General features: G+C 40.7%; 1 protein-coding gene across 1 annotated transcript; it reads right to left on the bottom strand.

Moving 5' to 3' along the window:
• Positions 1-27,676, bottom strand: SCRN1 (secernin 1). The gene is made up of 7 exons (XM_009960611.2): positions 27,518-27,676; positions 15,340-15,521; positions 9,252-9,454; positions 6,096-6,290; positions 4,240-4,405; positions 2,153-2,333; positions 1-159 (listed from the first exon to the last, which is right to left on the bottom strand). Exons 1-7 carry the CDS (start codon positions 27,674-27,676, stop codon positions 1-3), a joined length of 1,245 nt encoding a protein of 414 aa, XP_009958913.1.

The raw sequence follows: 27,676 nt of genomic DNA on the forward strand, positions 1-27,676 counted from the left end.
TTATTTGAAGAACTTTAGTTCTGTGTCAACACAGTCATAGAAAAGATCCACTACTTCGGCAGGATCCAGAACCTCTGTACGAGTAAGGATATCTTCCATTGCTTCTAAGCCTTGTTTTTCAAGCTCTAACATAATCCTCATCAGTTTCTGGCCTTTATCCTAAAGGCACAAAACAACCAAATTCAATTAACCAGCAAATAGGCTCGCTAAAGCATTTTACTGTTCTCTGTTAGGGAGATCTTTTCAAGTATTTTTGAAAATGAGAAAGCCTTCTGAAGTACAAACTCTGTCTGTTACTAGTTTTTTGGATGGTCGAAGGCTAAAAGGAACAGTGCTGGACACTTTATGCATTAAGAAAAATAACTAAGAAGGATTTGCTAGGTTTAAAGCAGAGAAGGAAGATGGATAGAGGAAAATAGTATAAGGCTACGGTATTTATTTATTTACCATTTACACATGGTAAAGAAGTAAAGCAACTTAAGCCTGTACACCCGCAAACAGAACTAAACGAGAAGACTAGAAGCCCCAGGGATTGTACAGATCATGGTATGTACACGTGTATCCCTCAGATCATCGCCTGCAAGACGATGATTAGATCTGAAATGATGTGTAATGTAACAGCATTAAGACTCCAGATCCCAGTGAAGGCTTTGTGTGCCATTCTGACCTACTGCTCTTCCATGTTTCTGTGCAGGAAATGCAGTCCTGAAGAAGGTGTCATTTTGTTTTATCCAGATTAAAGTCTACTTTTTTTTTTTTTTTTTTTTAAAAATGGAGAAGTGCTGGTTCTTTTGCTTGTAGCTTTCAAAATTGAATTCCAGAAAAAAGACATTTAGAATGAGTTCTGGACTTTCCAGGATTTACACCAGCATTTTGTGCAGAAAGAGTAGAGCACCTAAGCTAAGGTTTAGGCTCTCAGGTGGGCAGTTTTTATAGCATGAAACCTGACTAAAAGCTACATTTCCTTTCCTAACACAAATTTTGGTGTCACACTGTGGGACTTTTAATAGGGAAGAGTTCACAAGATGTTACCATGCCTCTTTCTAGGTCTTCTCTAAATCAGCAACTTGCATAACACTGTGGGAGCCAGCTGCACCTTGACTCGATGTTACCACTGAGGCCACAGATTTTAAATTAAACAATTCCAAGGGATTAAAAACCACATCTAGCCAAAACTGTGTTAAAACAAAGTTTGTACTAACAAGGGTTACCATGGTTTCCTGAATGACTAATGGAGAGGTCTGAATGCTGTTATGATCTTAGCAAGACACTGACCTACACGAATATGCACAGAGCAAAACTGCAGAAAAGCAAGTCCTCTGTGATGATGTGGGTCTTCCACAAATTGCCCGAAATACCAATAACCAGCATGACTGGCATGCCCTGGTGATCCCTCCCTCTGTTTGACTTCCCTATAGCCAGTTACCCAGCTTATTGCTGTAGTTGTAACTGCAAATGTCAAAGAACAGTTATTGAACTACTTGCACTACAACAACAAAAGCTGTATCTCAATCAGTTGGAAAAGCTGTATAGAATAATCCCCTTCCCGCCTTTATTCCGAAATTTATTCCTGTAAGAGATCTTCAGCACTTCTGGTTTTTACACTGGAAGGCGCCCAGCCCTCAGGTACCTGTTGCACGGCATTGGAAAGTGACCTTTCTTCTCGCATGGCACTTTCAGTTAATTCTTACAAATCAACAGTAATGCGTTACATGGAGACTTGCAAAACTGTCACATGTAAATTACTCCTTCAAGAAAAAAACCTCAAACTATGTAGTTCTTAATCCACCACATAATTTAAGTTTCAATATTCATGCCATCATCCTATCATATAATTCTGGTACCACGTTGCACTAGCATGCAGTGTTCAATAACACCTTAAAAAGACTGTATGCGCTACGGGGACTGAACAAGCTCATCAGCTCGTCAGTCTGACTTGTCACTTTGTAAAAGTAATAGAGCAGAGCAACACCCTCAGGGTATCCAAAAAAACTATGCAGAATAGTTTGTCCTTCAGAGGGCGTCATTATGCAAGCTAAACTTGCAAGGATTCTGAGAATATTCATAGAATGCTTTTCAGTGAGTGACTGATTAAATTACGGGGTTAGGAATCTACATTTACTTCTTTAGTTCCAGGTCCCGCAGCTCTTACCTGATCACTCTCAAGAAGAGATCGGGCCCATTCATGTGCCTTGTACAATTCATGCCTGCGATCGGGTTTCTCCTGGAATCGAGGTATCTTTTTAGCAGGATCATCATTGCCAAAGGAAGGAGACTGTACTTTTGGTACTAATTTTACATCATCAACAAAAATAAAGGGTTTAAATATGGACCTGAAAGAAATGAGAATTACTGCTTGCAGTAATAAGAGAGATTTTATACATGTTATTGAAATGTTCACCAGGCTATTTTAAAACAAGAGATACAGAACAACATAGGTAATCCATCCACACTAGACATGGACTAGGCTAGAGAGCCGGTACTGGTCACACGCAAGAAGACCTATGTGCTTTAAAAGAATGGGGTTTGCCAGTTACTGTAGAACTTTATTACCCCTTTCTACCTATAGGCTGCTTTGGTCTCCTTCATGCCAGTTCTGCCACTTCTTTAGAAAAGCAGCGCTGTATTTTCCTCTTCAAGTTTTTTTTAATCAAATCTCAGCATTCAGCCTCACATCAGTTCTCCTCTGTTCATAGTGCCATCTCTCCTTCTCCCTCTGGAATTAATTTCCAATAAAATCACAAACACACACTTGTGTGGAGCAGGGAAGATTGCATACCTTGCTCAATATATCAGAGCATTTGGCATATAACCAGCAGCACTTCAGAATTTCATGTCAAGGGAGGGAAAAAGACATAGCTACCAATATTGTGACACTTCTCAAACAACTTCAACACTTGAGTTTGGATCTAAACTCCAGAGAGAGAGAGCGCAAAGCCCCAGTAATCCAGGATCTTAATTCCTCAGAATCTGAGAGCAGGTATTGGCAAGCGCATGGAGAAACCGCCTGCCTTCCCTTTAGATACCCAACAAAACAGCACCATGCATCCTGCAGCAAAGAAGCTGCCAGAAGTGCAAGACTCCTGCAGAACATGATTAACAACCACTGCCTGCATACAGTCAGCAGGTTCACTGCTACTACCTTTTCCATCACTGTCACGAAGCCTTGCTGAGTAAGAAGAGTTTCTGTGACTCACTAGCTGCACTTAAAGTAATGCTTTTTTAATGCATCAGAGAGTAAAATAAAGCAAGAAAGGCTTCTAAATAAGGGTTTTTACAGCTAGACTCTCCACCTTTAAAAAGGACAGAAACCCCACCAAAACAGTTTGAAGCCTTGCTCCATTTTATCTCAAAGGATTTGAATCAAGTCAAAGAACAGTTCTAATAAGCAAGCTCAAACTTCATACTTAACCCTGAAAGTCAGGTGGGTGGAAAGTCCCTTTGGCATGGATGACTTCTGCAGCCCTTGGTAGAATCTAATGCTGACTAGCCCTCTTCTTAGACAAAAGGCTGCCAGCTGCTCAAGGGCAACATTTTCTTCTCCCCATAACCTCTTTACCTCAATGCAAGTGGCAGATCTCCTGAATAACTGCAAGAGGTTTAGTTTAATTTCTGTGAATCCCAGGTGGATTCTGTTTAAAATACAAGATAATTCATTAGTTCTTTGATGATCTGGTCCATGAGTTCCCTTGTCTCCTCTGCTGCTTTCAACTAGAGAAGACATCATTTAAATCAACTGGAAATTGTCCCTCCAATAAAAAACACACTTAGAATACCTGGGACATGTTTTGCTCTCTTAACGTTCTGATGTCTTACAAGATTTCCTAGAGGGAATCCCTCTTGGCTAGTTAGACACTTTGTTTCTTTCAGTTTTGCACCCACCTGTTCAGGAGAAGTGATTAAAATGGTCCAAAACCTTATCATCTCAACAAGAACCCACTAGAAAGCAACTATGCTGGAGTAGTCGTTCCCAGGTCCTCCCTTAACTGCATTTACCGTAGCAGCACTGAATTTAGGCCAAGTTCCAGATCTGGCCTTTTCAGCCCAGTGGTGTCCATTTAGAACTGCAGCAAGATGCAGTTCAGTAACACAGCACTGTCAGATTGTCCACCAACAACTACTGACTGCACGTCTGGTTAGAACAGGCGCTTGAAGCGTGTTCCAATTCGGGTACCAGGCTTTGTTCCATATCTTTCAACCCATCATCTGCACCCAGGGAACCCCAATGCTGTGGCTTACCTGGAAGGATCTGGTGTGCCAGTGAAGTAATGAACACAGGGAGAACTAGGGTCCTGAGGCAGAACAGACACTATGCTAGCTGTAGTAAGGAAAGATTCAGAGTCCACGCAGACACCGCTGTCCTTGTCACGCAGGACATCAATCATAGCTTGTGCAGAAACGTCACCTATATGAAGTCGGGGGTGGGGGGGGAAATTCTTGAGTGTTCAATGGCTTGGACCCCAAGTAAGGATTTTAGCCTGAATGGCCTTTGGCCTAATATGACCAGTGACACTCGACAGGGGCATGTCACAAATCCCACAGAAACTTAATAGATTCTATTTAAACAATGTAAACCCAGAATGAACTTGCCTAGCTAGTAAAAGAGAACCACAAGAAGCATTAACTAGGCATTACAATTGCTAGGTAGGGAGAAATGTCATTAAAAAGGTATTTTTCAGGAAGAAGGCCATTATGTCTGCAAGATTGCTTTAGCAATCACTACGAACAGACTACTTACATAAAACATCCATTTTCCTCTAAGAAGCTACCTCTACCCAAGCCTGGGCAGAATGGGAACGCCCTGACTTCTCACTTCTCATCTATTCCCATTAGCTCTCCATCAAAATTTTTTAAATATAATCTTGCCTTCACAGGGTGTTATAGCAGCAGACCTAGACACTGAGATCTTTTTCCAAGCCACTACCTACAAGAATCCCCTGTTCTCGTTCTATTTCCTGCCCGTGTCTTATCACAGCTCTCTCCCCCCTGCACCTCCATGTTTTCTTGCATTGCCCCTTTGGCAGGCAGGGCTTCCTCCCCAGCAATGTCTCAAACCCTGCACTGACTCACCCTTGCATGCACGGGTGCCTCAATACACCAGGAGACGTGGAACAACCCAGCAGCCAGCAAGATGTGCAGCCATAGCCATCTGTCCGTAGGGGCCTTCCCACTTTTTAGTGCTGTAACCCAGGTTTATTAAGACCTTTCACCTACGGTCTTTCAGAGTTACTGTATCTGCCTCAAACACACACCACGCTCCATGTAATTCTATAGACTTAACAGGAACTCTGCGTTGCAATAAATATTTCATCTCTACACTCTTGTTGACATTTGCCAACATGTGAAAATGCTAACAATCTACTAAATTCACATCTGTAGTAATGGGCTTTTTATAAAAAGATAATTGGTACCATTTTTCACACGTGAGAAGAGCACGTGTATCTCAGCCATGCACTGCTGCAGGCTGGTCATTTCAGAGGTATTTTGGCCAGCTGCAGTGAACTTAAACCTGCAGTAAACTCATTAATAAATTTTGGTCTGGAAATAAACCCTTCCTTTGACTGAAGGGAACTGGCGCATTGTCTGTTCTGGTAACATTGTTCTGCTCAACAATGAAAAAGGGACTTCAGTTTGCAACGGACTAGCATTGCTCTTCCTTAAACTATGATCTTAATTCCTTCCCCAAAAGCCAAAGCAAGCGTCCCAAAACGTAGCATCCATTGAGCTCTAACTTTCACACGAGACCATTTTTTCTTTTCATACTACAACTTTGGTATTAGGTAGGGCCACTATAATTACACCAAAGCACAAATGAAGTGGCACATCATGCCCGTCAGAAGAACAGTGAAGAAAGTTATTCTATAATTGTAATCCTCTTTTAAAAACTTAAACTTGAGGGAGACATTAAGGGCTTCATGCTAAATTGTGGCAAGTTTAGGGCCAGTCTTGAGTTCTGGTCTTCCTTTCCACATGGTTTGTATGTAGAGTTAGAGGTATTCTCCTCAGTCACATGTGGTTCTGGACAGAATGCCTGAAAGGAGGCAGTAGTGACTAAAAATCCTGCCGCACACACAGGAAGATGGTTCAATACTTACCACTGTGCTTTTCTAGGCTCTCTCTGCCAGAACAGCAGGCTAAATGGTCATCAGCAAGAGAGAGCACTTCAGAAAAATTGAAGTCTGAGTCTCCGTTCCACCAGCCTTGACTTCTCACGTAATTCCTTAGTTCAGGATGCTCAGCATCGATTTTTGTAGTTAATGAAAGCTGATTGCAAATGCATTTCACCCCCTCTGCAGAAAGAGGCACATATTAACAGAGAGCATTACTACAGTTTTTCTGGGAGAAGCTGGAAGGACAATGTAATTTCAATTAGGAAACAAACTAAACCATCGGTTAGGATGTGCATTTGGCATGACTGTGTAACCACACATACGCGGAGTTATCAGTCACTGCAGGTTGCAGGGCTCAATTCTCTGGGCCCTACGTAGGTATTTACACTGCCTTGTGATTAGTAGCACTGTTTAGTCAGAACACCACTTTCACAGTCCGTACCTCACACATTCTGACCATGAAGTAACAATGGTCTCCAAATGCTAAAGGCACCTGCCTAATCTTTCCTCCAATGGCATGTTCCACTGCCACAACGAGGCCTGAGGTCTGACTTGATTTCAAAATATATTTCAGCAAAGCTGCATTTAGTTTAATGATCCCTTTTTGACCCTCAAAACTGGAAATTTAATTTGGAAAATGTTTTTAAAAGCTTACCAGTTGCTTTAAGCTTCCTAGTTGAAAAACAATTTTACTATAAGCAGCAAGATAGGCTTAAATTAAGCTTCATTTTTACTCTTGAATTTTAAAGTGGTATGAAGTAGAAAGAAAGTGTAAGTAATCTTCAAAGAATATTAAAGGGTCTTTTAATTTTCTTTTCTCAAAAATACTGCAGTGCTTATATCCATGTATCTACAGCATGACTAACAGTGGCTGCTGCAGATACTCCTCAGAGAGAATAAAGCAAATGCGTTGGAACCCAGGGAAAGAGCTGATAAAGTAAATCCATAAACTTAAATAAAACCAGGTTCTGGAATTTGTCACAAACTTTTTCTTAAACAGAAACCAAAGCCATATTTGTGAAAGTTATTAATACTGCCTTCCACGAAAGTAACCTTGCTTCTGTAACGCCTCACGTGTACAATTAAAATGAGTAACAACTTACAGTAGGAAGTTATGTGCATCAGTCTGCAAAAAAGTCACCGTCACTCAGTTCTGACATACTAGGTCACTGACAGTTTGTTCTGATTCACATTTTCAAAGAGCATACCTTTCAGGGAATTTTCCTGACTTGAGTGATAAGAATATTTGTGTTTGTATCAAACCAGGCAAGCCACTCCATAAGAGCTCTTTAAATATTACATTTAGTAACTCGTGTAAAATAGTATTTCATAGTTTTGATCCCCCTCAAAATATGAAAATTTATCATGCAAATAAATTTTTCCACTCAGATTGAAGAACAGTAATAGGAAGGATTTTAAAGTGTTTATCCCTGAATTACTGTCAAAGAGTTCCTTGATAAACATTCACTATAGGCTTTACAGAACTGCAGCAGTAATATTAGAACAACTCTGAGAACAGAGTCAGGGAAAAAAATGCCTTCACACTGGTGAATGACATATTTTCCCTGTTTTAGCAGCATTTGTGCATTCATTTGAAAGCTTAAGAGGCACATTTATGGTTGCAAAAAAAGAACCCCCTGAACAAAGTATGAAATACGGAGTTCTTGCACAGCCAGCAGCCTTTCCTCCTGGCAGCCTCAGCAGGCTGCAGGAGATGGAAACTACTCTATCTGCGGCTCACAGGGACCTCCTGACGAGAAATGAGCTGGTAAAGATCAGAACAGAGCTGCAGTATCATTTCAAAAAGCTGCAAGCAGCAGATGAAGGCAACAGTTTATTTGCTGGGAAGAAGGACGTGAAGGTTATGTATTGCTGACACAGCTAAAAAAGCTTAGTAAAAAACACTGTTCTTCAAATATCAGTCAGGTAGGTCAACAGAACGCAGGCTGTCACTGCGTAATCCTAGGAACCTCAGGAGCCAGCTGCTTTCCAGAATTTGGATTTTATCAGGACAGCATTCTCAGTCTACTCTCCTCTATGTTTGGCATCTATTTGTGCCAGAAGACTTCCTCCATCTTGTCGGTATCCTTAAAAGGCAAGCACTGCTTGGGAAAACATCATCCCTGCTAAGGTAAGCTGGTTCATATTGGATGGCACGAACTGACAACAGGCCATCACACCACTTTACACAGGCTAGTGTTCTTTCTTTGCTTTGGTATTTTCAACGAAGTCAAACCTCCCTCCTCCCTGTATCTGCTACCTCCTACCTTTCAGTGAAGGGCAAATGAAGAGATAATTGAACAGATCTACCATAGCTTAAAGCATGGATTATAAAAATCCTCTTAAATTATCTGAATTTAATTCATTCAAATGTGAGTAATTTTTTAAAAGCTCTACTCTTATGAAAATAAAAATCCCTTCAAAACTAAAAACAACAACAGAGAATAAATTAAATATACACCTTAGACAATCGTATTATATTAAGTCAGCACATATTTGCTGGGAAAGTTTTAAGTAAGTTCAGCCACCAAGCCAGTGAAATCTGGAAGTTAGTTTGGCAGCTCTGGCTTCACACATACAGAAAAAGAAACCACCTACAAGTTTAAAGAGCAGAAAAATACTGTTTTGCAGTATCAGATAAGAAATGGGGATATGAGGGGACTGTATCTATTGCAGTACAGCAACCAGCAGCAGCCCATTCCATTTATCACCTAACACAAGCCCTTTTCTCAAAGCATCAATGCGTATCCTTCCCTCTTGATATTTTATATTTCTAAGTAACAATTTGGGCATTAACTCCATCAAAAAGACACTCGACACATTCCAAACAGTAAATCAACCTGGAAAAATACAACACTTACCAAAGATAAAAATTTAAGCATGATGATTATTACATAGTTATGTATCCACGTAACAAGTCTCCAGCTTCACAGGAAATGCTAAGTGACATCAGCCAATGCAAATCAACATTTAATAAAATACAAGTAGTACAAATATAGAAGGTTAAAATCGATGATTTAATCAAACACTTGCATAAATTAGTCACTTATTTAAACTCAGTGACTTTAAGACCAATTCTTCAGAGACAATTCTTTACAGCTACTTACAATAAGAGAGGTTTGCTGTGAGTAATAAACTGACCTGTGATTTTTTCTGCTGCCCAGTACTTTCCAGAAGTCTCCAGTATCCAGGCTTCATTTCTGTCCACAATCAAAAATGCACTTTGGAAAGTATGGCATGAACTCCCATCTTCATAATAATTTCCACCTTGCCCATGCTCTTCCAACAGAGCAACTATTACATCCAATGCTTCTTTAGCTGTTGAACCTCTTTCAAGGCCAAGTCTGTAAGAAAAGGGTAAAACAGAGATTCAGACAGACATGCAACAGTGAGGTCTCCATAAGTTATTCATTTTAAACATCAGCACTGTTCTTGTATTAAAATACTGAAGTGTCAGATATGCCTAGCGTAAGAATTCTTGCTTTAATGAGTTACTAGAATAACAGGATGAGATATTATTTGTTTCAAGTCTTTATTTTCTACACTGGTTCTTTATTCTCAAGCCTATCATAGCTGCTTTTTAGTTAAAAAAACCCATCAAATTACCAACCAATGGCCTCAACTGCCTGTAAACATGCACTGCTCTATTTATCCCCCCCACAGGTAGAATAAATTTGGACAATTTGCAAAGGTCTTTTTAAAATATCAGCTGTATGCAAGTTTACTTTTCTGTACAGAAGAGTGGGAAACTGCAAATTAGTATTACCAGAGATCAAAAAACGGAAGAAGTATTCAGTATTACAATCTCTCTACAACCTCTCTTTCCCAATGCTCCAATATTTAATTGGCCATGGAAGCTTTGATACATATCGCATGCTGCAAGCAGAGGCATTTGTGCATGGTCACACTTCAGTGCTCCTACAGAGGCTTCCCCAAAAAAAGCTGAACAATTAAACACAAGATATGGCTTTTGTCTGAACTAAGAGTAACCATGTCTAAAAGAACGTGATTTTAAAAACAAGTTTGAGCAAAGCAAGGGTATTTTAGGGAAAAGTAAACTGAGGCATGAGAATAGGTTTTACAAAGCTATAGGAAATGACTGTATCCTGCCTTGAATAAATGAGATGATAATCCCATGAGATAATTTGCAGCCCTAACCAAGCCAATAGCAAAACCAGTAACCAGAAGAGTCCAAATCAGACTTGCAAACAATTCCACTGGTTCCAAAATGCGATTACTGGCAATGAGGAAATGCACTCTTTCAAACAACAGCATATCCATGCCTCCTCCCTCCTTTGGGAGGGTTACCTGGACCAGTCCAAAATATCTCTCTGTTGGTTATGTCACCTTAATTATTTTCCTCCATGTTTATCTCTCTCCAACAGCTCTACGGACAAAATCATTTTCACTGATGGATAGTTCCAAGAAATTCACCTTTTTAAATTTAAGCACTATGCCAGCCCTTTCCATTTACCTGGGAATCACACGACAACAGAACACTCCTCTGTTTCTTTCCCAAACACTACAGCACACAAATCAGGTCCTGGTAACTGGAACACAAAGTTGTTGATCTAAATACCTTTTGACCTGACCTCTGCACTGGGCCTGCTTTGTTAAATAGGTGGCCACCTTTAGCCTTGGTTTAGATTGAATTATTGAAAGCAGTGCTTTCGTCTCTCTCAGCAGCATTTGTTTATCACTTAGCAACAAAGGAGAGCCAACTAGAATTTTAGGTCCTAACCGACAGTAACAATTTCTCCCCCATCATCTTCTTACTTTGGATTTATAGTCTTTCCCTCTTGTTTCTCTTATCAGCTGAAACTGGTTTGTATTGTCTTCAGTCCCTATGCACTGATCTTATTCCTTCATGCTTTTCATCACTGGTGCACTTGCTTTTTCAGAGCAATACAGATGCCAGTCTTAGCACATACCACAGACATCACGTAAAAGCCAGCACAAAAGCATGTCTTATTTATTCCCCAAGAGCTCTCACTGCCACAGATACATTAATGGGCCGACAAGTACCTTGGTGACGATATAGTCACTAGACTCAGTGATAATCTGCTCTCTTCTCTCCAATTTATGACCAAAAGCATCAGGTTATGACTAGATCAAAACCTGCCAAGAGACGTAGCATCACACTAAAACTTTTAATAATGTCCCCCTGAAATTCTCCTTCTGAGGTGGTTATAGTCTAGCTTCCTCTATCAACACTACAGCAGAGATTCAGGCTGAAGAAATATCTTTTAGATCATTTTTCTGCAAATGGCTCCAATGCTACATTTACTTCCATTTAACAAAGGCCTAGGCTCTGCTTTTGTTTGGGTGCTGTCTGCCAGTCACAAGGGACAGCAAAAACCAAAGAAAACAAAAAAACCCACTCTACACAACAACCACACAGCTCTTCTCCACCAAACTGCAGATCTTGCCAGTTATCTCAGCATCAGTGCTCCCAGTAACTGCAGCATAACCCTCCCACTAACACATTCCAGAGTACTCTTCAAGGCAAGTGGGAAGAAAAGTTTTAAGTAATTTCACCCCCAGATGAGAGCCTGAATTATTCATTAAGAAAATTTACAATCCACAGTACAATCAGTACCTCTGATACGCTATCACAGCATATTATAACCTTGTCAAAACAACATTATCTTAAGCTTTTCAACTTCACATTCAGTTACAGATGCAAACTTTCCAAATGAAGTAACTAACGTACATGATGATGACACTCTACTTTATTCAGTTTTGATGTCTCTAAGGAAAGAAACTGGTAAACAAATTAATACCATTTTAAAGAGCATTCTTGACTCCCTGCCAAGATTGGCATCTCTGTGTGGCCCTGAAAAAATGACTATACCAGCGATGAAGAGAACGAATAAATAATACAAACACACACAGGGAATAAAAATTAGGACAACAATGCAAAAATAAGGGCGTGTTTTACAGGTTTCTTCATATATACCTTTTGTATGATAATATGTTGTCCTGTTCACACTGTACCAGCATAAGCAAAACAGTACACCATCTCTTCATAGGAACGTACTTCCCTGAGTAAACAGGCGCTTTTATAGAGATGACTGTGCCTCCAAAAAAAAAATCACCAAAACTGCAGCTACACTAGGAAGAATATCTGAAGAAAATCCTGATAAGCTAACTAATGCAGCAATACTGGTGCAGCTTTCAAAGACCAGCTTTTGAATAAATCCCTAGAACAGAAAAGCAGTGTTTCTTAGCGATTTGTGCTGGAAGCTGTTTTCTCTCCATGTTTCTGTCTGTTGTGACTAGGCTCATGTTCTCCATTTAGACAAACGGGGATGGGGACAAGCCTGTGTGGAGTAGGAGGAGTTCTACCCCTCAACTCAATCACACAAACTTTATTCATTTCTTAACAATCATTCATATGTTCTGACATGCTGCGGTACACTGTCAAGCTACAGATCTGTAGATATCTGTCTTAATCCTCAGATACAGCAGCATACTAGGCAACACACTGTTTTCAGTCAATAAGCCAGCAGCCAGTTACTAAACAAGCTAAAAACTTCCTGAAATACATCTTTACTGATGTCCACCACGATCTTTATTGAAAAAAATGCTTTGTCTATGAGGTTGCAGGATGAATTTTCAATTTCCTATTTCAACAGGAAAATATCTTGACTTCTCAATTATACCACGCTGCTGAAAGATGCCTCTGGCCTGTTTAACGCCATGTGCTCTCGCAACACCCACCTACAGCCTTTGCCCACGTTGGCTGGATTTTAAATCCTAACTGAAAAGTGAGAATTCCAGGTGAGTTCAAAGAGAGTGGAAGTCTCCCCTACGGAAAAAGAATAATCACTTTAAGAGAATGTAGAAGCAATCCCTTAGGGTAGCCTAAGCATTCAAGCAGAATTTGATTCTACTACCTGGATGACATTCCTGGGCTGACAACTCTTATGCCTGCTCTGAAGAACATGTTTCAGAGTATAAAGCTTTCAGTTTCTTTTGCGGGCAGCTAGTCATACATGCACCCACAGAGTGTCAGTCTTCATCCTTCAGCTAAGATCTGACACAAATGCAGAAGGCCAACACATACACATGTGTGAGAAAAATTTGGCCAGCAGAGATGTGCATTTCTTTATTAGGCTTAAAATGCCTCAGTTTATTCCAATAAATCCTGAATGACAAAATTAGTCTGTTCTGCAGATGGGTAAAGAGGCAGAGCTGGTGCCAGCTGCTTCATTGCAGCCTATGAGATTGATTTTGTATTTTACAGCTCTCTGTTCTATGAGGTGATCCAAACCAGATAAGCTTAATGCAACTGGCCAAGTCTTCACATTAAGAGAAAGAATCACTTTGGCTGGAACAAGAGTCAGATGGTATTCTGCAACACATCTCTAGTTCTCCTTGCCTGAAGTACTCTATGTTCGAGCTACGGAAAATTCGCCCTGCAGATAAGGAAGAAAGAGAGGGAGGGTAATACCTACAGGTGATGATCACTTGTAGTTTATGACCAGTTTCTCCTTATTTTGGTATCTCATCTGCTAGCGTGGGTAAATCTAGAGCTGCTGGATGACATATTTTTGATTTTATGTTAAAAAGTATTTTGATACTGCAGTAACTGCAACCAAAATAAGCAGAACTCTGCATCTAAGCCAATGGTTTGTTAAAGTTTCAAAAGGATGGTAGTAGGAGGGGAAAAAAAAATAAAGGTGGAGCTTGGAAAGTCACCTAACACACCCCTTTTCTTGACAAAAGCTTGTCCCACATTTTCTTAAAAGAGCTCGAGTCTATTCAGTCTCCCTTGATGCAGCTAGCCTCACTAGTCCTCCTAGGTACAGCTTCTCCAGAGATACTTTCAGTAATACAAAGTTTAGAGGAAATACCAAAGAGAAACATAACTCAAATTCCCTCATGATTTCCTCATTGGTCAGATTCTATAGTTCTCTGATCATATTTCCCATTTCCACTGCATCCTCTCCAAATGGCTCATATTCCTTTTGATTTATGGTAGCTGGAATCAGATACTGTATTTCTGCAGAGACATTGTTAGAGAACATTTACAATTACAGTTTCAGGCAGCTATACACCTAACAACAATTTCTTCTAACTCATGCTTCCCCGCTTGCTTACGAGAATACTTTCTAAGGTTTTAATGCCCTCTTAAAAGTCAAGGTATCTATTTCCTATCCTCTATCCATAAAATTTGTTAATTCATTACAGGAGCAAAGTAGAATGGTTTGACAGGGTTTTTCTTGACTAACAGTTATTATTGCACATTTATCAACTCCTTGATATTTAAGTGGTTTTTTTCCCCTTCAGGAACTGAGGTTAAGCTGGTCTCTAACCACAACTCTTCTTAACTCTATTAAGTATAGCTACGACATTCAACCTTTTCCAGTCATCCAGAACCTCCCCAATCTTCCACTTGTTCTCAATAAAAATGAGAATTTGCCTGAAATTGGTTCAGCCTGCTCATTAAGTACCGTAGGGCAAATTCCAGCAGGACCACTGGGTCTAACATTGATTCACTTAAATAAGCAGTTGTTGTCCTGTTCCATCTTGAAGTAAATCGAGCCCATTTGCTCCCTTTCTCTTTGTAATAAGTTTGCACCGTTTTATCCTCTTCTTTCATTTTCATCTTTCTTTCCCTACCCAACTCTCCTCTAAGTTCTCTGCACTACAAGATCAGCATGCAGGTTAAGACTGATAGTGCAGCACAAGCCTTTTCAGCAGACAGCCTTCAATGAACAGGCTTACAGGAGTTTGTTTGCCAGCATTTAAATAAGGGCAACGGTTTGCATTGGAATGCATGGGCTGAAGTGAGGCATAGTAGTTTATTTATGCCTACAGTTGGCTATAAGCCCAGGATAAGATTTTTAGGTCAGAGTAGGCTGTTGTAAAGTGGGGGAGAATGAAGGGTACACCAGTAATCTGATGTTACAAATTAGTTAGCAGGTCCTTACTACCAATGCAATCCTTTCTCACATCCTGTCAGAATAGACACTGTTAGACTTTAGGGTAGGTAGACACACTAGGTTTAGTGAACCCACTTTAAGCTGGTACATGGTACCCAAATTGAGATTCCAAGTGTTTTAAGTGTTAACTCTGCTGTGTCTGGAGCTCTGACTAGACAGGTGTCCTGCCTATATTGTTTTAAGATCTCCTCATGCTAACACCACAAAGCTGTTACCTGGTATCATCAACTATACCTTTGGTGTTTGAAACGCTGGTCACTGCTCAGCAAGCCACCCACCTGACAAGATCCATTCCAAGCAGGGCTTCAGATTCGGAAGCTGGTTCTCTGGTCACGATGGCTTCATTAGCTACACAGACTCCATGCTCGTTAGCTCCCATTTCTGCCCCCCAAAGCCAGGAGGGCCTGCTCAGCACAACAGCATGAGTCTTTGGCACTTGCTCAATCTCAATATACGTGCACTGCAGAGAGAGCAGGAGAGTTTAAAAGCAAAACAATTGCAAGCACTTTATCTAATGCTGTGACTGAAGCAACACAAGACTTCAATGTACAGAGAGGACAGGTCATTTAAAAAAATGTCCATGTCCTGCATATGAGCAGGGAATTTTTTTAAATAACATTTAACTGTCATGTTTGAACTTTCACATCCTTATATTGAAGAAGTCTGGGAAAATATACCTCTCAATAGCTGCAGGGTTCAAAGAATCAAGCAGAACCCACATGCTAGAATCAGTGGAAAGCAACAGTAGACAGACTGTGCTGTTACATTAGAGAAACGCAGTTGACGATTGTACATAGCAACAACATCAAACCACTCTACCATCTCATCTAAGCACAATCTCCAGTACTTTATCAAGTACATAGTGTAGCAATGGCAACTGGACAAAGTACATTAGAAAGTTTCCCCCTCTCCCTTGCTGCCTCCTCTGCAGCTGCCCCCAGGACTGAGACTGCTGGTAGTGGAGAAAAAAAAAAAAAAAAAAAATCAACACTTGAAAAGATTCAGTGGAATGCTTTGATAAACAGTCACAGGAAATAAAATACAGGCATTACTTTTGCTTAAAACTGATGTTTCTGCTATTTCAAATGGTCCACTGTAATCAGAGGTCTGTGGATATATTCTGACAAGTCAAAAATACAGAGGAAGGCTGCAGAGAAGTCATTGAAACTGCAAGGAAGAAAAAAGTTATGTGTTATCTTTCAAATATATTTACTTGCCCCTTGCTCTAGGACTTAAAAACAAGCAATGTTTTCCCAGACAGCATGGAAGAGAGATTGATCTATCATCAGATCATTGGCTTGTACAAGTCAAAGGAATGGGCTTGACATTTTACTGCTGAGGTCACACTAAGTTCTTCAAGAACCAAACTCTACAGAATTCTCTTTTTATGAAACTGAAGCTGTCTGTGGTATTTATGAGACAGTTCTTAGTGTCTAGCATTCCTGTCATAACATCTTCCTTGCTGGATGTAATCTGCAACATTTTTCTGGAAGAATATCTGGTCAGACATATCCAAGTGAGCAGGATAAGCAGAATGGACTCGTGGACTGAAAGTTGTTTGCCCTGAAAATAAATGCTGAGTCTACACTAAAACCTAAAGCCAAAGGAATCAGTCCAAGCTTATTAGCAGCGAGAAGCTTTTTTTTTTTCCTAACCTGTCTTTCCCCCTCTAAGGATTACACAGCATGATCACCTTCAGCCTCCAGTCTTGAGCAATGATTTTTACAGAGATAGTTAGTCTAGCATGCAATTAAAACACATAACAGACTATCTTTGATCAGAAATGGCATTTTTAAAGCCCTCCGCTCTGACCATGCAAGAAGGACACAAGGACTTGCCACCTTCATCAGGAATCGTGTGCGAACCGGTCAAACTGTCATCCTTCTATAAAACCAGGCCAATTATAGGTGAAACAAGAGGATGACTTCTCACGGAGGACACACGACTGAAAAAAAAAATTAAAAAAAAAAGAGAGGCAGGGAACTCTTGCATTCTAAGGAATAGAGTAAGGACATGCTTCCTTTTTCCTTTCTGCTGCATGCTTAATTTTGATTTTTGGCTTAGGCAATAAGACCCCAGCAAGGACTTACCTGCTGTATATGCTGGAGAAAATCCCTAATATTTGACAATATTGCTTATATAGTAATACACTATGATTTTGTAGAGGTAGATTCCTCTCATCTATTGAGGTGCAACAACATCCGGCACTGGCCAGGAGCTAAGATCCCATTAGTGAAAAACTTCATACAGTTTGCCCTTTGTTTCATTTTCCAACCAAGCCACACCAGAGCAGACATTTCTTATCAAGACTCCCCCTTCTCCACGTGAGCTATCAGCAAGCAAATCCCATTTTTGACATTCTGTGCAAGTTTGTTTCAGAGCTTCAGTTCAGCGCTGTTTGGATAAGCACTTAATGCGTGTGTGTGAGCGAACAGAGAATAACTGTATTTCCTGGATATGCAAAGAAGGAGCTGCAGCAGCAAGGAAAGGGGTTGAGTCAAGCATCTGCCCACATTACATGTGAAGGCATAACCGGGGCAGCTATCAGAAGACAGGTCTGCAGCCAGGCACACACCAGGTGCGCAGGCTGCACAGCACAAGTCTTGGCTCCCTACATCTCGTAAGTGGTCAGCTAGCTGGAGCCATCCTGCAGAGCCATCCAGGACACTAACCTTCTCAAGTCCGCAGCAGAAACCTAGCCGCAGCGCGGAGGAGACTTCAGTACTCTATAAACCCCCACTTGCATAGGATTCTCTGGCTGAATAGCCCTATTATACAAGCTTGCTTACACTGACGCTTTGATTTTCTAGAAGAAAAAATGATAACACTCTGAAAAGTGAAAGTTAGGCTAAAAAAATTGCTGAATGCCTTTTCTCTGCAAAACATACTCTGGGCTATCCTTACAACCAAATGCTCATTACTTGAAGCCTCCTTCCAAAACCAAGCATTTCCAAAGCTGCTATTCATTACAAAGATTTTACTGTCAATGGTAGCAGCTGAAAAAAGGGAAAGAGGAAATTGTTTGCTCCTGCTTGAAGGATACAGAGCATTCTGGAAAAAAATTACTTTTGATTTGTAACTATGTAATCAGAGATCAGAAAACATCCAGAGGCCTCTCTACGCACCTCAGAATACAGCTGTCACCTTCTATACTGCTTCTTTATGTTCCCCAACCCAGATAAGCGAACATGGACCATATTTTCACATTATTTGCAGCTTCCATACAATAACTCATGTACATAAACAATGTTCAAGTCTTATTTATATAAATTGCCTTAGAAGACCTAAATAACAGAAAACCATTCCAACCCGATAGTAGCTGATAGGCCTTGTAAAACTACCATTGACTTGATTCTTGTTCAATAATCCTTTGCCATGGTTATTGATGATGAAAAAGCCTTGATGATATTTTACCTCCCCACTAGAATTATTTACTCCAGCAAGCAGAAAAGTGGGCACTCCACAGGAATGACGTATTAAGCGTCTCAAAAAACTAGGGTCCAGATGTGACAACAGATTATTAATTCTGAATGTAAACCTCTCACTCTTCATAACTCCACCACCCTCCCTTAATACAACACCAGAAACTCTCTTCCAGATAAAAGAATACCTTCAAGCAGGAAACAGAGGAACTGTGCTATCCACCTGTGGCCAAGATACATCAATCGTAACGGTAGGTCAACTAAAGCCAGTCACTGGATTTGCAGCACAGCAGATCATGACTGACTACTCCACAGAAACCAGAACGTGTGCTTATAACAGCTCAGACATAGAAGGAAATAGCAGGGGAAAGACAACATCATCCACCCAAAAAAAAAACCCTCACTGGTCACTAGATCTCTAGAAACAGGAGCTCAGATGATGACAACATTTCAAAAGCGAGCACAAATCACAACCTCCCTGTCCCCTCTCCTGCACCCCACCGATCTGGCAAATCTCTCCAGTACAACAGCATAGCAGCCTGTTCTACCAAGATCGGTGCCAAACTAGGCAATGACAAATAAAACAGACATAAGGTACTGCTGTGATTCTGATTGCTACCAACCCTGTTTTTAAAATTCCTGAGGCATCCAGCCTCGGCATTCCCTAACACTAGCATTTTTCTTTGAGTATGAATGCTAAAAACAGAAGAATACCGACACATTTGGTGGCAAAGGCTGTGAGTGAGTGGTGTCAGGCTCCATTGATTTGCTAGAACTCCAGCCCCGAAACCAGCATAACTGGCATCATGCCCTGTGACAGTAAATTGCCATCAGGAAACATAAAAGTAAAGAACAGAAACTTCACATACAAGAGATGCAGACAACAACTTTAAAGAGAATTGAGCAGGCTGGAAATTAATGATATTTCTTTTATTTCACAGTATCAAGAAAAGAATCTTATCAAGACAGTTCTAAGTATAGTGCAAGGCACAAATGTACCTCCCACCCTAGCTAGGGCATGCAGATATGTTGGAGGTATTCCAAAAACAGACGCGACAGAAATAAGCACAAGAGATTTCTTTCATTAATGAAAAGAAACTATTGTGCAGCTTCTACTGTACTGAAGCTGTAGAAGCCCGATTCCTAGCACTGTCAGTCAGGTCATTATGAAATATCAATGAAATCACATAGGCTTCAGCCCTGGATAACAAAGGCCACAGTCAGGGAATGCTTTAGAAAGAAATGATCTTTGAATAAGAGCCACAAGATTCTAGATTACAGGAGAGATGCCCCCACACCACCCCCTCATCAGATCCAGGCTCTAACTTGGCTAACTTGGCATTAACTCTTTGCTTGCTTACTTCAAGCACTGCCACACCACAGCACGTATTTGAAAATAGGCAAAATATCTGTGCTATTGCAGCAATTCACAAAGTTGCACCATGGCTACCTTTAACCCCTTCCCAAAAAGCAATCACAAAAAATGTTATGAGGCAGCCCTCACAGCCTGACGCCTCCGTATCCACGAAGACATCAAGACTGACAGCCTGGCTGGAAGTGTCCAGAGAGGGGATTCCCCAGGTGGCATGGGCTACCTGAGCCCTCCCATCATGGTGAAGTGGTGGACTGGAAAGGTAGAACACGGCTGTTCACGAAAGCCCCTCAGACCACCTCCCATGGATGTGCCTGACAGAATGAATGTGTTTTACAGCAAATTCTTTTGCTGCTTTTTTACAGGAACAAATGCGATAGAGCTCAAAGGAGTGGGAAGAGCCGTTCTCCAAAAAGACAAATACGCAAGCAGTAGCACGCAGTACAAAAGATGTGACTAACTGATGTGTTACCACTGCTTGCTTGTGCACTAAAGCCGCACTAAGTATACAGTGGAAGACACCTGGACGACTTAACACCCATTAAGCACAGCCATGACATCTACTAGCAGCAAAACTGTTGTGCTGCAGTGGAGGGGACAGCCATACACCAGGATAAATTGAGCCTGGGTACATCTCAAGTAGTCAGCCTTAGTTCTAGTGGTCACGTACTCAAACCAGAATGGTGAACAAAAGTCTCTCCAGCAGCAGGATGAATTCTCAGGTAGCTAGCTTTCAAAAACACATGCTATACTAGTACTTGCATCCTCATGTTGTAGCCAGATATAAACAACAGCAACATTTACTAAGTGTACAAATACAGAACAAAATTTCTGCCACAGCAGAGTGCTCTTACTGCTTCATATTAAGAACAGTTCTTCCCTCTTCACGAAGGCCCTAGTACACTTTACCTAAGTTTCTGTATTTGTGTATTGTTCCTAGCTGTTTCTAATCATTGCAACTAATAGTTGTAAAATTTGAATCTGTATGCCTCTGATCTCTAGCCATAGGATTTATCTTGAAGACTAAGGATGACAGATTTATTTCTAGAAAAGAATTGGGGAAGCCAAAGCTAAGAACAGTTCCCCTGTTAAAAAGCAGAACTACATACCCTCTGACCTAACTCTAACCTACTCTATTAAGCCACCAAGGAGCTGCAGCCATGTGAGTCACAGTATGGAAACGCGCTCAACAAAATGAAATATAAAAATCTTTAAACAAGTAAAATACCACAAACTGCAGCAAAGCACTCAAAGCTGAGAACACTCTCTGGAGACGCTATATGTCAGAGTTGATTTGGCAGTGAGGAATTCACCTCTTGTTTTTTAAGTTACAAATCTAGCAGTGTCCTGGGTGATGAGTAAAAGTAAAACTGAAATATGGATGAAGCTTATTAATGTAATTTTTTTAAATGGTAAGAAACAGGTTTCAAAGAAGCCACAAAAAGCACATCACAGAGATATCCTTGGAACTGTCAGGTATCGTAGGACTGATTTCTTTGCTTGGCCACTTTGAAATACCTGCTCACACATCTGTTTTGCCACAAGTAAACAGTGTCGTTCGAGATAAGATAGTTCGCAATTTTTTGCACCACACAATTACAGCACTGTGCCTCCTCAAAAAAAAAAAATAAAAAGAGATTAAGAAGAAAAAATAGTTCAAGCTAACCAGTTCTGCACCAGCGGCAGAAGGGAGCAAAGAAGCAGCACTCCTACAGTGAAAACAGAGGCTTTGAGAGGGCAGAAATATCCAAGAGATTATGGCTTCTACCGCTGAACTGCTGCTGGCTCGTGCACTGTGTTCACAGCAAAGTCAAACACATTAGTTTAAAGGCCAGTGGCCTGCAACGGAGCAGAACAGAGAAAAAGCTCACATTAGCCAAGCAATAGACTGCTGAAGGCAGCAACCACTTTCTCTCTTTTATTAGTGCTGTCTGCCTCTGTCTCTGTGTGAAGTCTAAAGGTTACCTTAAACATGGTGGCTTGAGGTAAGACATCTGACTGCATGCATGGGTCATGAGATAGGCCGCTTACACAGGCAGTTGTCGGGTCTCAGCTGAGAGACAAGGAAAAGCAGTTTCCTAAACTATTTCTGAAGCGCAAGCCTTTAGACTGCAATCTTTTTTTATCTACACAGACTAAGTGAAAAGTTCCATCATGGGCACAAGCACTGCTGTGTTTCATCAAGGCTTCCTTCCAGTCAGCACTTACCCATGGAGGTATCGTGGGGGGGGGGTGCCCAGGTTAAAGTTCACAGCTGCAGTAACATGACTCTAAAGGTGGCACTGTCGACCTAATCTGGGGGCTTCCCAAAGAGCAAATTCTCAGTAGATTCAGCTGCTACTTGGCTTCTGTTTCCAGATTCTGAACATCCTACCCCCAGATATAACGCAGATAACCCAAAGAGCTGGTGTAAGAGGGAATCAAAGCATACCAGAACTAAACTGCATCACTGGCATGATGCCCAATGATTACATTACAAATGCCAGAATTAAGATACCTCCAGGTACACAAGGCCAACTTCAATACAGTCAAAGTCTACCTTCCAAGCTTTATATCTATCTTGCAACACCAGAGACCCTTCAGTTAGCCTCACGTGAGTTTTATGTCTGCAGTGCTCACGCCAATGCACAGCAAAAAGTCTTACTGCTCCTCTGAAAACTCAGAGGAAGGGGAGGTAAAAACGATTAAAAAAAGAGAAAACAAAACCCAACTAATGCATAACTGTCCCATGAAGTTTGAGAACACAAAATTCCTCCTACCCCATAAAGGGCTGGGTTTAAGATCAGAAGAGTGTTTAATACCAACACATTAGAAGAATTTTGCATATTCCACAATTTGATAGACTTTGTTGTAGACCGTCCTTTCTATTTTCCCCCTTCCACTACTCCATAAGAAGTTGCATGCTATTAAGCTAAAAGAGCTTTTACAGCTCTACACTGAGGCAATCAATCATAACTATTTTCAAATCATGGATAAAAGGTCAAATTAGAAGAAACAGAGGCTGATCTAAAAGAAAAAAAAAAACAAACCCACACACACCTGGAAAATTCAGCTAAGTAAAAGCCATCCACCCAAGATTTCTTCAGGAGAAAGAAAACCACAGCAATCAGCAGGTTACTACAGAACAAGAGAAATCTAGTCAGTAAGATCTACCTTAAAAATAAGACAGAGGGGCTTACATCTTAAAACTCATACAACGTGAATTTCTCACTAACACACGAAAAATTCCTAAAATCCACATCTGGGGATAAAAGAACACACTTTCAGTAGAGGAATTCAAAAGAGAACCCTATTATGCTCAAGGGAGCAATATTTCACCTGCACACACAAGTTTACTGGACTGACCACTACAACAAGGGAAGAGTGCTTATCAGCATCTGCCACTGCAAAATTACAATGCAAGACAAGAACAAACTTTCAAGAAAGTTGTCTCACAAACACACAAAGAGAACAGACCTTTATGAAAAGCCCCATTGTTCAGGGTCTTGGGAACCTGCTGACATGGAGGGAAGGAATCATATTGATGAGTTAGCTGCAGGGTTACTTGTCTGGTAGACTGAGCCACAAAGATCAAGCTTAAAATGACTTCCAGTTTTCACTGAATTCCCTTGTTTAAGGCCCTGCCACAAACTAGTGACAGCTATATAGCATAGCCTGCCTGCTGCCTTTAGAGCAATAATCCAGCTGAACTACCCTGCCATTTTTGGTTATGTGGTACATTATCACAGACTTCCTGATAGAGCCTTACAAAACAACCCATGTTGTCAGTGTGCTGAAAACCGCCTCTTAACAGAAGCTCACAGAGAAGTAATCAAAATTTGATACACATTGAGTTAGATTACCTGCAAAGAACAGAATATAATGAAAGCAAGTCCATCATCATTGTCCAGTGAAGGTAAAGGATCGTGTATCTAACATAAGAAATCAATGCAAATGTACAATATGGAACAGAGAAAGAAGCTGTTCCTTTAGGGAACCCCCCCCCACACACACACACAAAACACACTAGGAAGAATCAGAAGAAAAATTTAGTCAGAGGCACAGAGATTTATTGACTTAGAAAAACCATAGCACGAAATTGGTCAACCACGTTTTTCCATTTGCAAAATATCATACATTTAACTTTTTTCAGACCTGTTTAGTCAGTTTATAGAAAGCAAGGAAAGGAAAGCTGTAGCAAAAAAAAAAACAAACCACCCAACAATAATTGAACTGTTGGCACTTTTCACGGGTTTTAAAGAACAAAGTAATAATTCTGAATATGTCAAAGGCTGCATCTAGAAGCTTTGACATTCCTCTCCACTCCCCTCTATTGGCTAATTACCTCTGACAACTCAGTAAGCTTGCTTAAAAGGTATACTGTTGCATGCCTGCTACTTAAACATGAAGCAGCTGAATTCAAGCACTTCCTTAAAGCTTTTCTTAATTTTTACTGAAGTTACTGAAGGGTACTAACAGTACACAAGGAATTTACAGGCTTTGTACAAGCTCTGCCTATAGGTGAGTACGCATTTGTTGTTAGACAAGAGTAGTCTTAGACTCATCCCTGCAATAAGAGAAAGACATACATTCCAGCTAATTAGCTAAAACTGAAGACCTTACTTCTGTTCTGCTATCACAGAGTTAGCATGTTTGAAATTGCAATCCGCTTATTCACTAGCATCCCTAAATTCATAAAACAGCAAAATCCAGAAGCAAATTGAGCAGCCTAAAACTTGGATTATAGAGCTTTTATTGAGTCGGTCAATCTTTCACAACTCCTACAGCAAAGGGGATTATCATGATACTTTTTTAAAGACTTTTGAAGTGGCCAGTTTTAAATTAAAAAAGGGGTTATTTCTAAGAAGAATTACTCTACAACATTGATATTTGCTATACTCGTTTGACTGAACAAACTCTCTCTCTCTGAAGGTGCGAAAAAAAAAATCTTAAAAGAAAAACTAACAACTTAATCTATGCTTAGGTCTGTCCAAAGAAGAGCAGTTAAAGGACTATGCAAAGCTACCAGACAGCCTTTAGACCCAATAAAACAATTTAAGTATGTATCTTGTTTTAACCAGCTTACTCTACTCAAAATATCCATGAGTAAGAAAAAAAAAACAACATATATATTAACAATACTTAGTGCCAAGTGCGATGAAGATACAGTGATACTCCCAGAGCAACTGAAGATGATTTTATTCTGTGTTGAGAGGAAACATGAAGAATTTCAGTAAGCACCTGAAACCTGTATGTTTCTATACGCCACTGTACTTGCAAAATCTCAGGCTACCTAATGAAGAATTATGCAGACTAGCAGAGGCCAAAGTACCCACATAATTAGGTCTTATGCCTCTACATTTATTTTTTTGAAGTATTAGTCCACTCTAATCCCTTATCTAAAAGCGCATCTTCACCACACTGCGACAAACTTCACCTTTGTTTTAAAAAAAAAAAAAAAAAAAAATCAACATTTAAGGGGAAGGCTTGTAGATATTGGTTAGCAGAATAAATCTACAAATTGTGGTGTGCCAGGCAAAGGGACTGTGCTCCCTGCTTCCAAAAGGACTGGCAAGAGTCCAGTTTATGACTAAATTCTATAAAAGGCATTAAACTGGTTAATCATGGGGTGGGAGAGGGATCATAATATATTATATATGGCTTAATTATACCCTTCATCAAATTATGACAATCTCATCAAAGAGAAAGATATGGGGCAAAGAGACCAAAAGAATCAAGTACTCTTAATATTAAAAGTTCTTACAAAGTATTCTCCTTTAAGGATATGAGCACTCCAGAGCAGCTTCTAGAAGTTGTTTTTGCACGATAACAGCACTTTTTTTTTCCCAGTTCAATGAAGAAAAGCTTTAAAAAAACTGCTCTGAAGTTTTCTTCTTGTGTTATTGTCACACTTGCATTCTGTATACTAGCACAGGTCTACAACAGTGCTACCAATACAGCACTGCAAGTAACAGTAGTTAGTGCTTTTTGGACAAGGGGAGGGGATTTCTTTATATCCAATATTAAACCATCTAATAATGCATGAGTTGTACTAGATGTTGGTAGCAACAGGAATCAAGAGAACATTTAACTGTTAGAAAGAACAGCACCAAATCCTCTGGAATTTGGAAGTCATCCCACTTGAAAGACAGAACTAAAATCAGCACTGGCCTTGGGATCTCTTCTGCAGAAGCAACAATTACATCCATAAAGGACTTGCAGGGATGAGAGACACCAGCCCAGTGCAGAACACCTAGTGTCCGCAGCCTTCTGCACAGCCACAGAGACAGGAGGAAACCGAACGCAGGGAACCTAACAGCTCCTGCTTTCCCAGTTGCCAGCCAGAGGATGGACCTGTGGACTCTGAAAGTTCCCGACAGTACAGATCAGGCTCTGTGTCCTCTGCTAAAATGGCTACTCCCACCAATCCTTGTCTTTCCTTCTGCTGCCTCAGTCTTTTCATTCCACCTTCACTGCACACTTTCCTGTCTTCTTTTGCTTCATTTGTCCCCTTGCTTCACCCTTCCACATCTGCTTATCCTTTCATTTCACCTGCCATTAAAATGAGGCTGCAGTAACAGACTATAATTAAAATTACTTCCAGCCTTTCAATCTGCATCTATGGCATTGGCATCCAGCTTCAGGATTCCACATCCCGCCTGGATTCAGAGAGAAGCTACAGCACTGAAAACTGACCATGATGCAGGTGCCTCAGCTGCAGACCATGTCATCAAAGCCAACTGTATATACAAGTGTTATGTTTGGCTTACAAACCTCATGCTCATTTTCCTCCCCTCACATTCCCTTATAAGAGCACCAGTTCTCTGAGGCAGAGATTTCCGGCTACCTGTTTTGCAACACACCTAGCGTAGTCTGGCCCCATTACAGCTGTCAAACAACAGCCATGAATGAGAACAATTCATATGGCAAGTGACAAACTTTGAAAATTCGCTTCTAGCCAGGATATTTTTCCCTTAAAAGGAAAAGGCAGAGACGGGCTACCAAGCTGGTAAAGGATTTGGAGCATGTCTCATATGAGGAACAGCTGAGGGATCTGGGGCTGTTTAGCCTGGAGAAGAGAAGGCTGAGGGGAGACCTTATCGGTCTCTACAACTACCTGAAAGGAGGTTGTAGCGAGGCGGGGATCCGTCTCTTCTCCCTAGTAAGAAGCAATAGAACAAGGGGAAATGGCCTTAAGCTGCACCAGGGGAGGTTCAGGCTGGATATTAGGAAGAATTTCTTTACTGAAAGGGTTGTTAGGCATTGGAACAGCCTGCCCAGGGAGGTGGTGGAGTCACCATCCCTGGAGGTGTTTAAGAGACAGGTAGATGTTGTACTTAGGGACATGACAGAGCTAGAACAAAGGTTGGACTCAATGATCTTGAAGGTCTCTTCCAATCAAAACTGTTCTATGATTCTATGATAGGCTACAGGTTGCAGGCATCTAAGATGTGAACAGCTCAGTCTGTCTGCTGGAAAAAGCACAGATCATGGATTTTTCCTTAATTAAAGAGTTACATTCTCAGTTCCACTTTCAGGACTTTCAAAAATCTTGTCTCTTCTACTTGAGAGGTTTAAGTGAAGGGAACTAGGACTCCACCATTTGACAAGGAAACAAGACAGCATTCACTTCTTCCAATAACAGTAATTTCTCACAGTTTGAATGTAACAATTCACCCTTACCTCAACTTTGCTTCCTGGATCGTGAGATGCAGCAGCAAAGTAGACCACCTCCTGTACTTCATCCCTAGGCCGTGCAGAGTTCTTTCCAAACACCACCAGCCCATCTTTAGAACATGGGGGAAAGGCTACAAAACAGTAACTTGGGGGAGCTGCAGCCAT

This window comes from Leptosomus discolor, chromosome 7 (genome assembly GCF_034619465.1).
Source record: "Leptosomus discolor isolate bLepDis1 chromosome 7, bLepDis1.hap2, whole genome shotgun sequence".
Lineage (NCBI taxonomy): Eukaryota > Metazoa > Chordata > Aves > Leptosomiformes > Leptosomidae > Leptosomus > Leptosomus discolor.

What these genes read in the sequence shown, in the direction of transcription:
- SCRN1 (XM_009960611.2), bottom strand. Translation starts at nt 27,676, where the DNA reads ATGGCTGCAGCTCCCCCAAGTTACTGTTTTGTAGCCTTTCCCCCATGT. An exon ending in CTTGGAATGGATCTTGTCAG is followed by an intron (nt 9,455 to 15,339) that starts GTGGGTGGCTTG and finishes CTTTTCTTACAG; the next exon opens with ACTTGGCCTTGAAAGAGGTT. An exon ending in GGCACACCAGATCCTTCCAG is followed by an intron (nt 2,334 to 4,239) that starts GTAAGCCACAGC and finishes CATTTCTTTCAG; the next exon opens with GTCCATATTTAAACCCTTTA.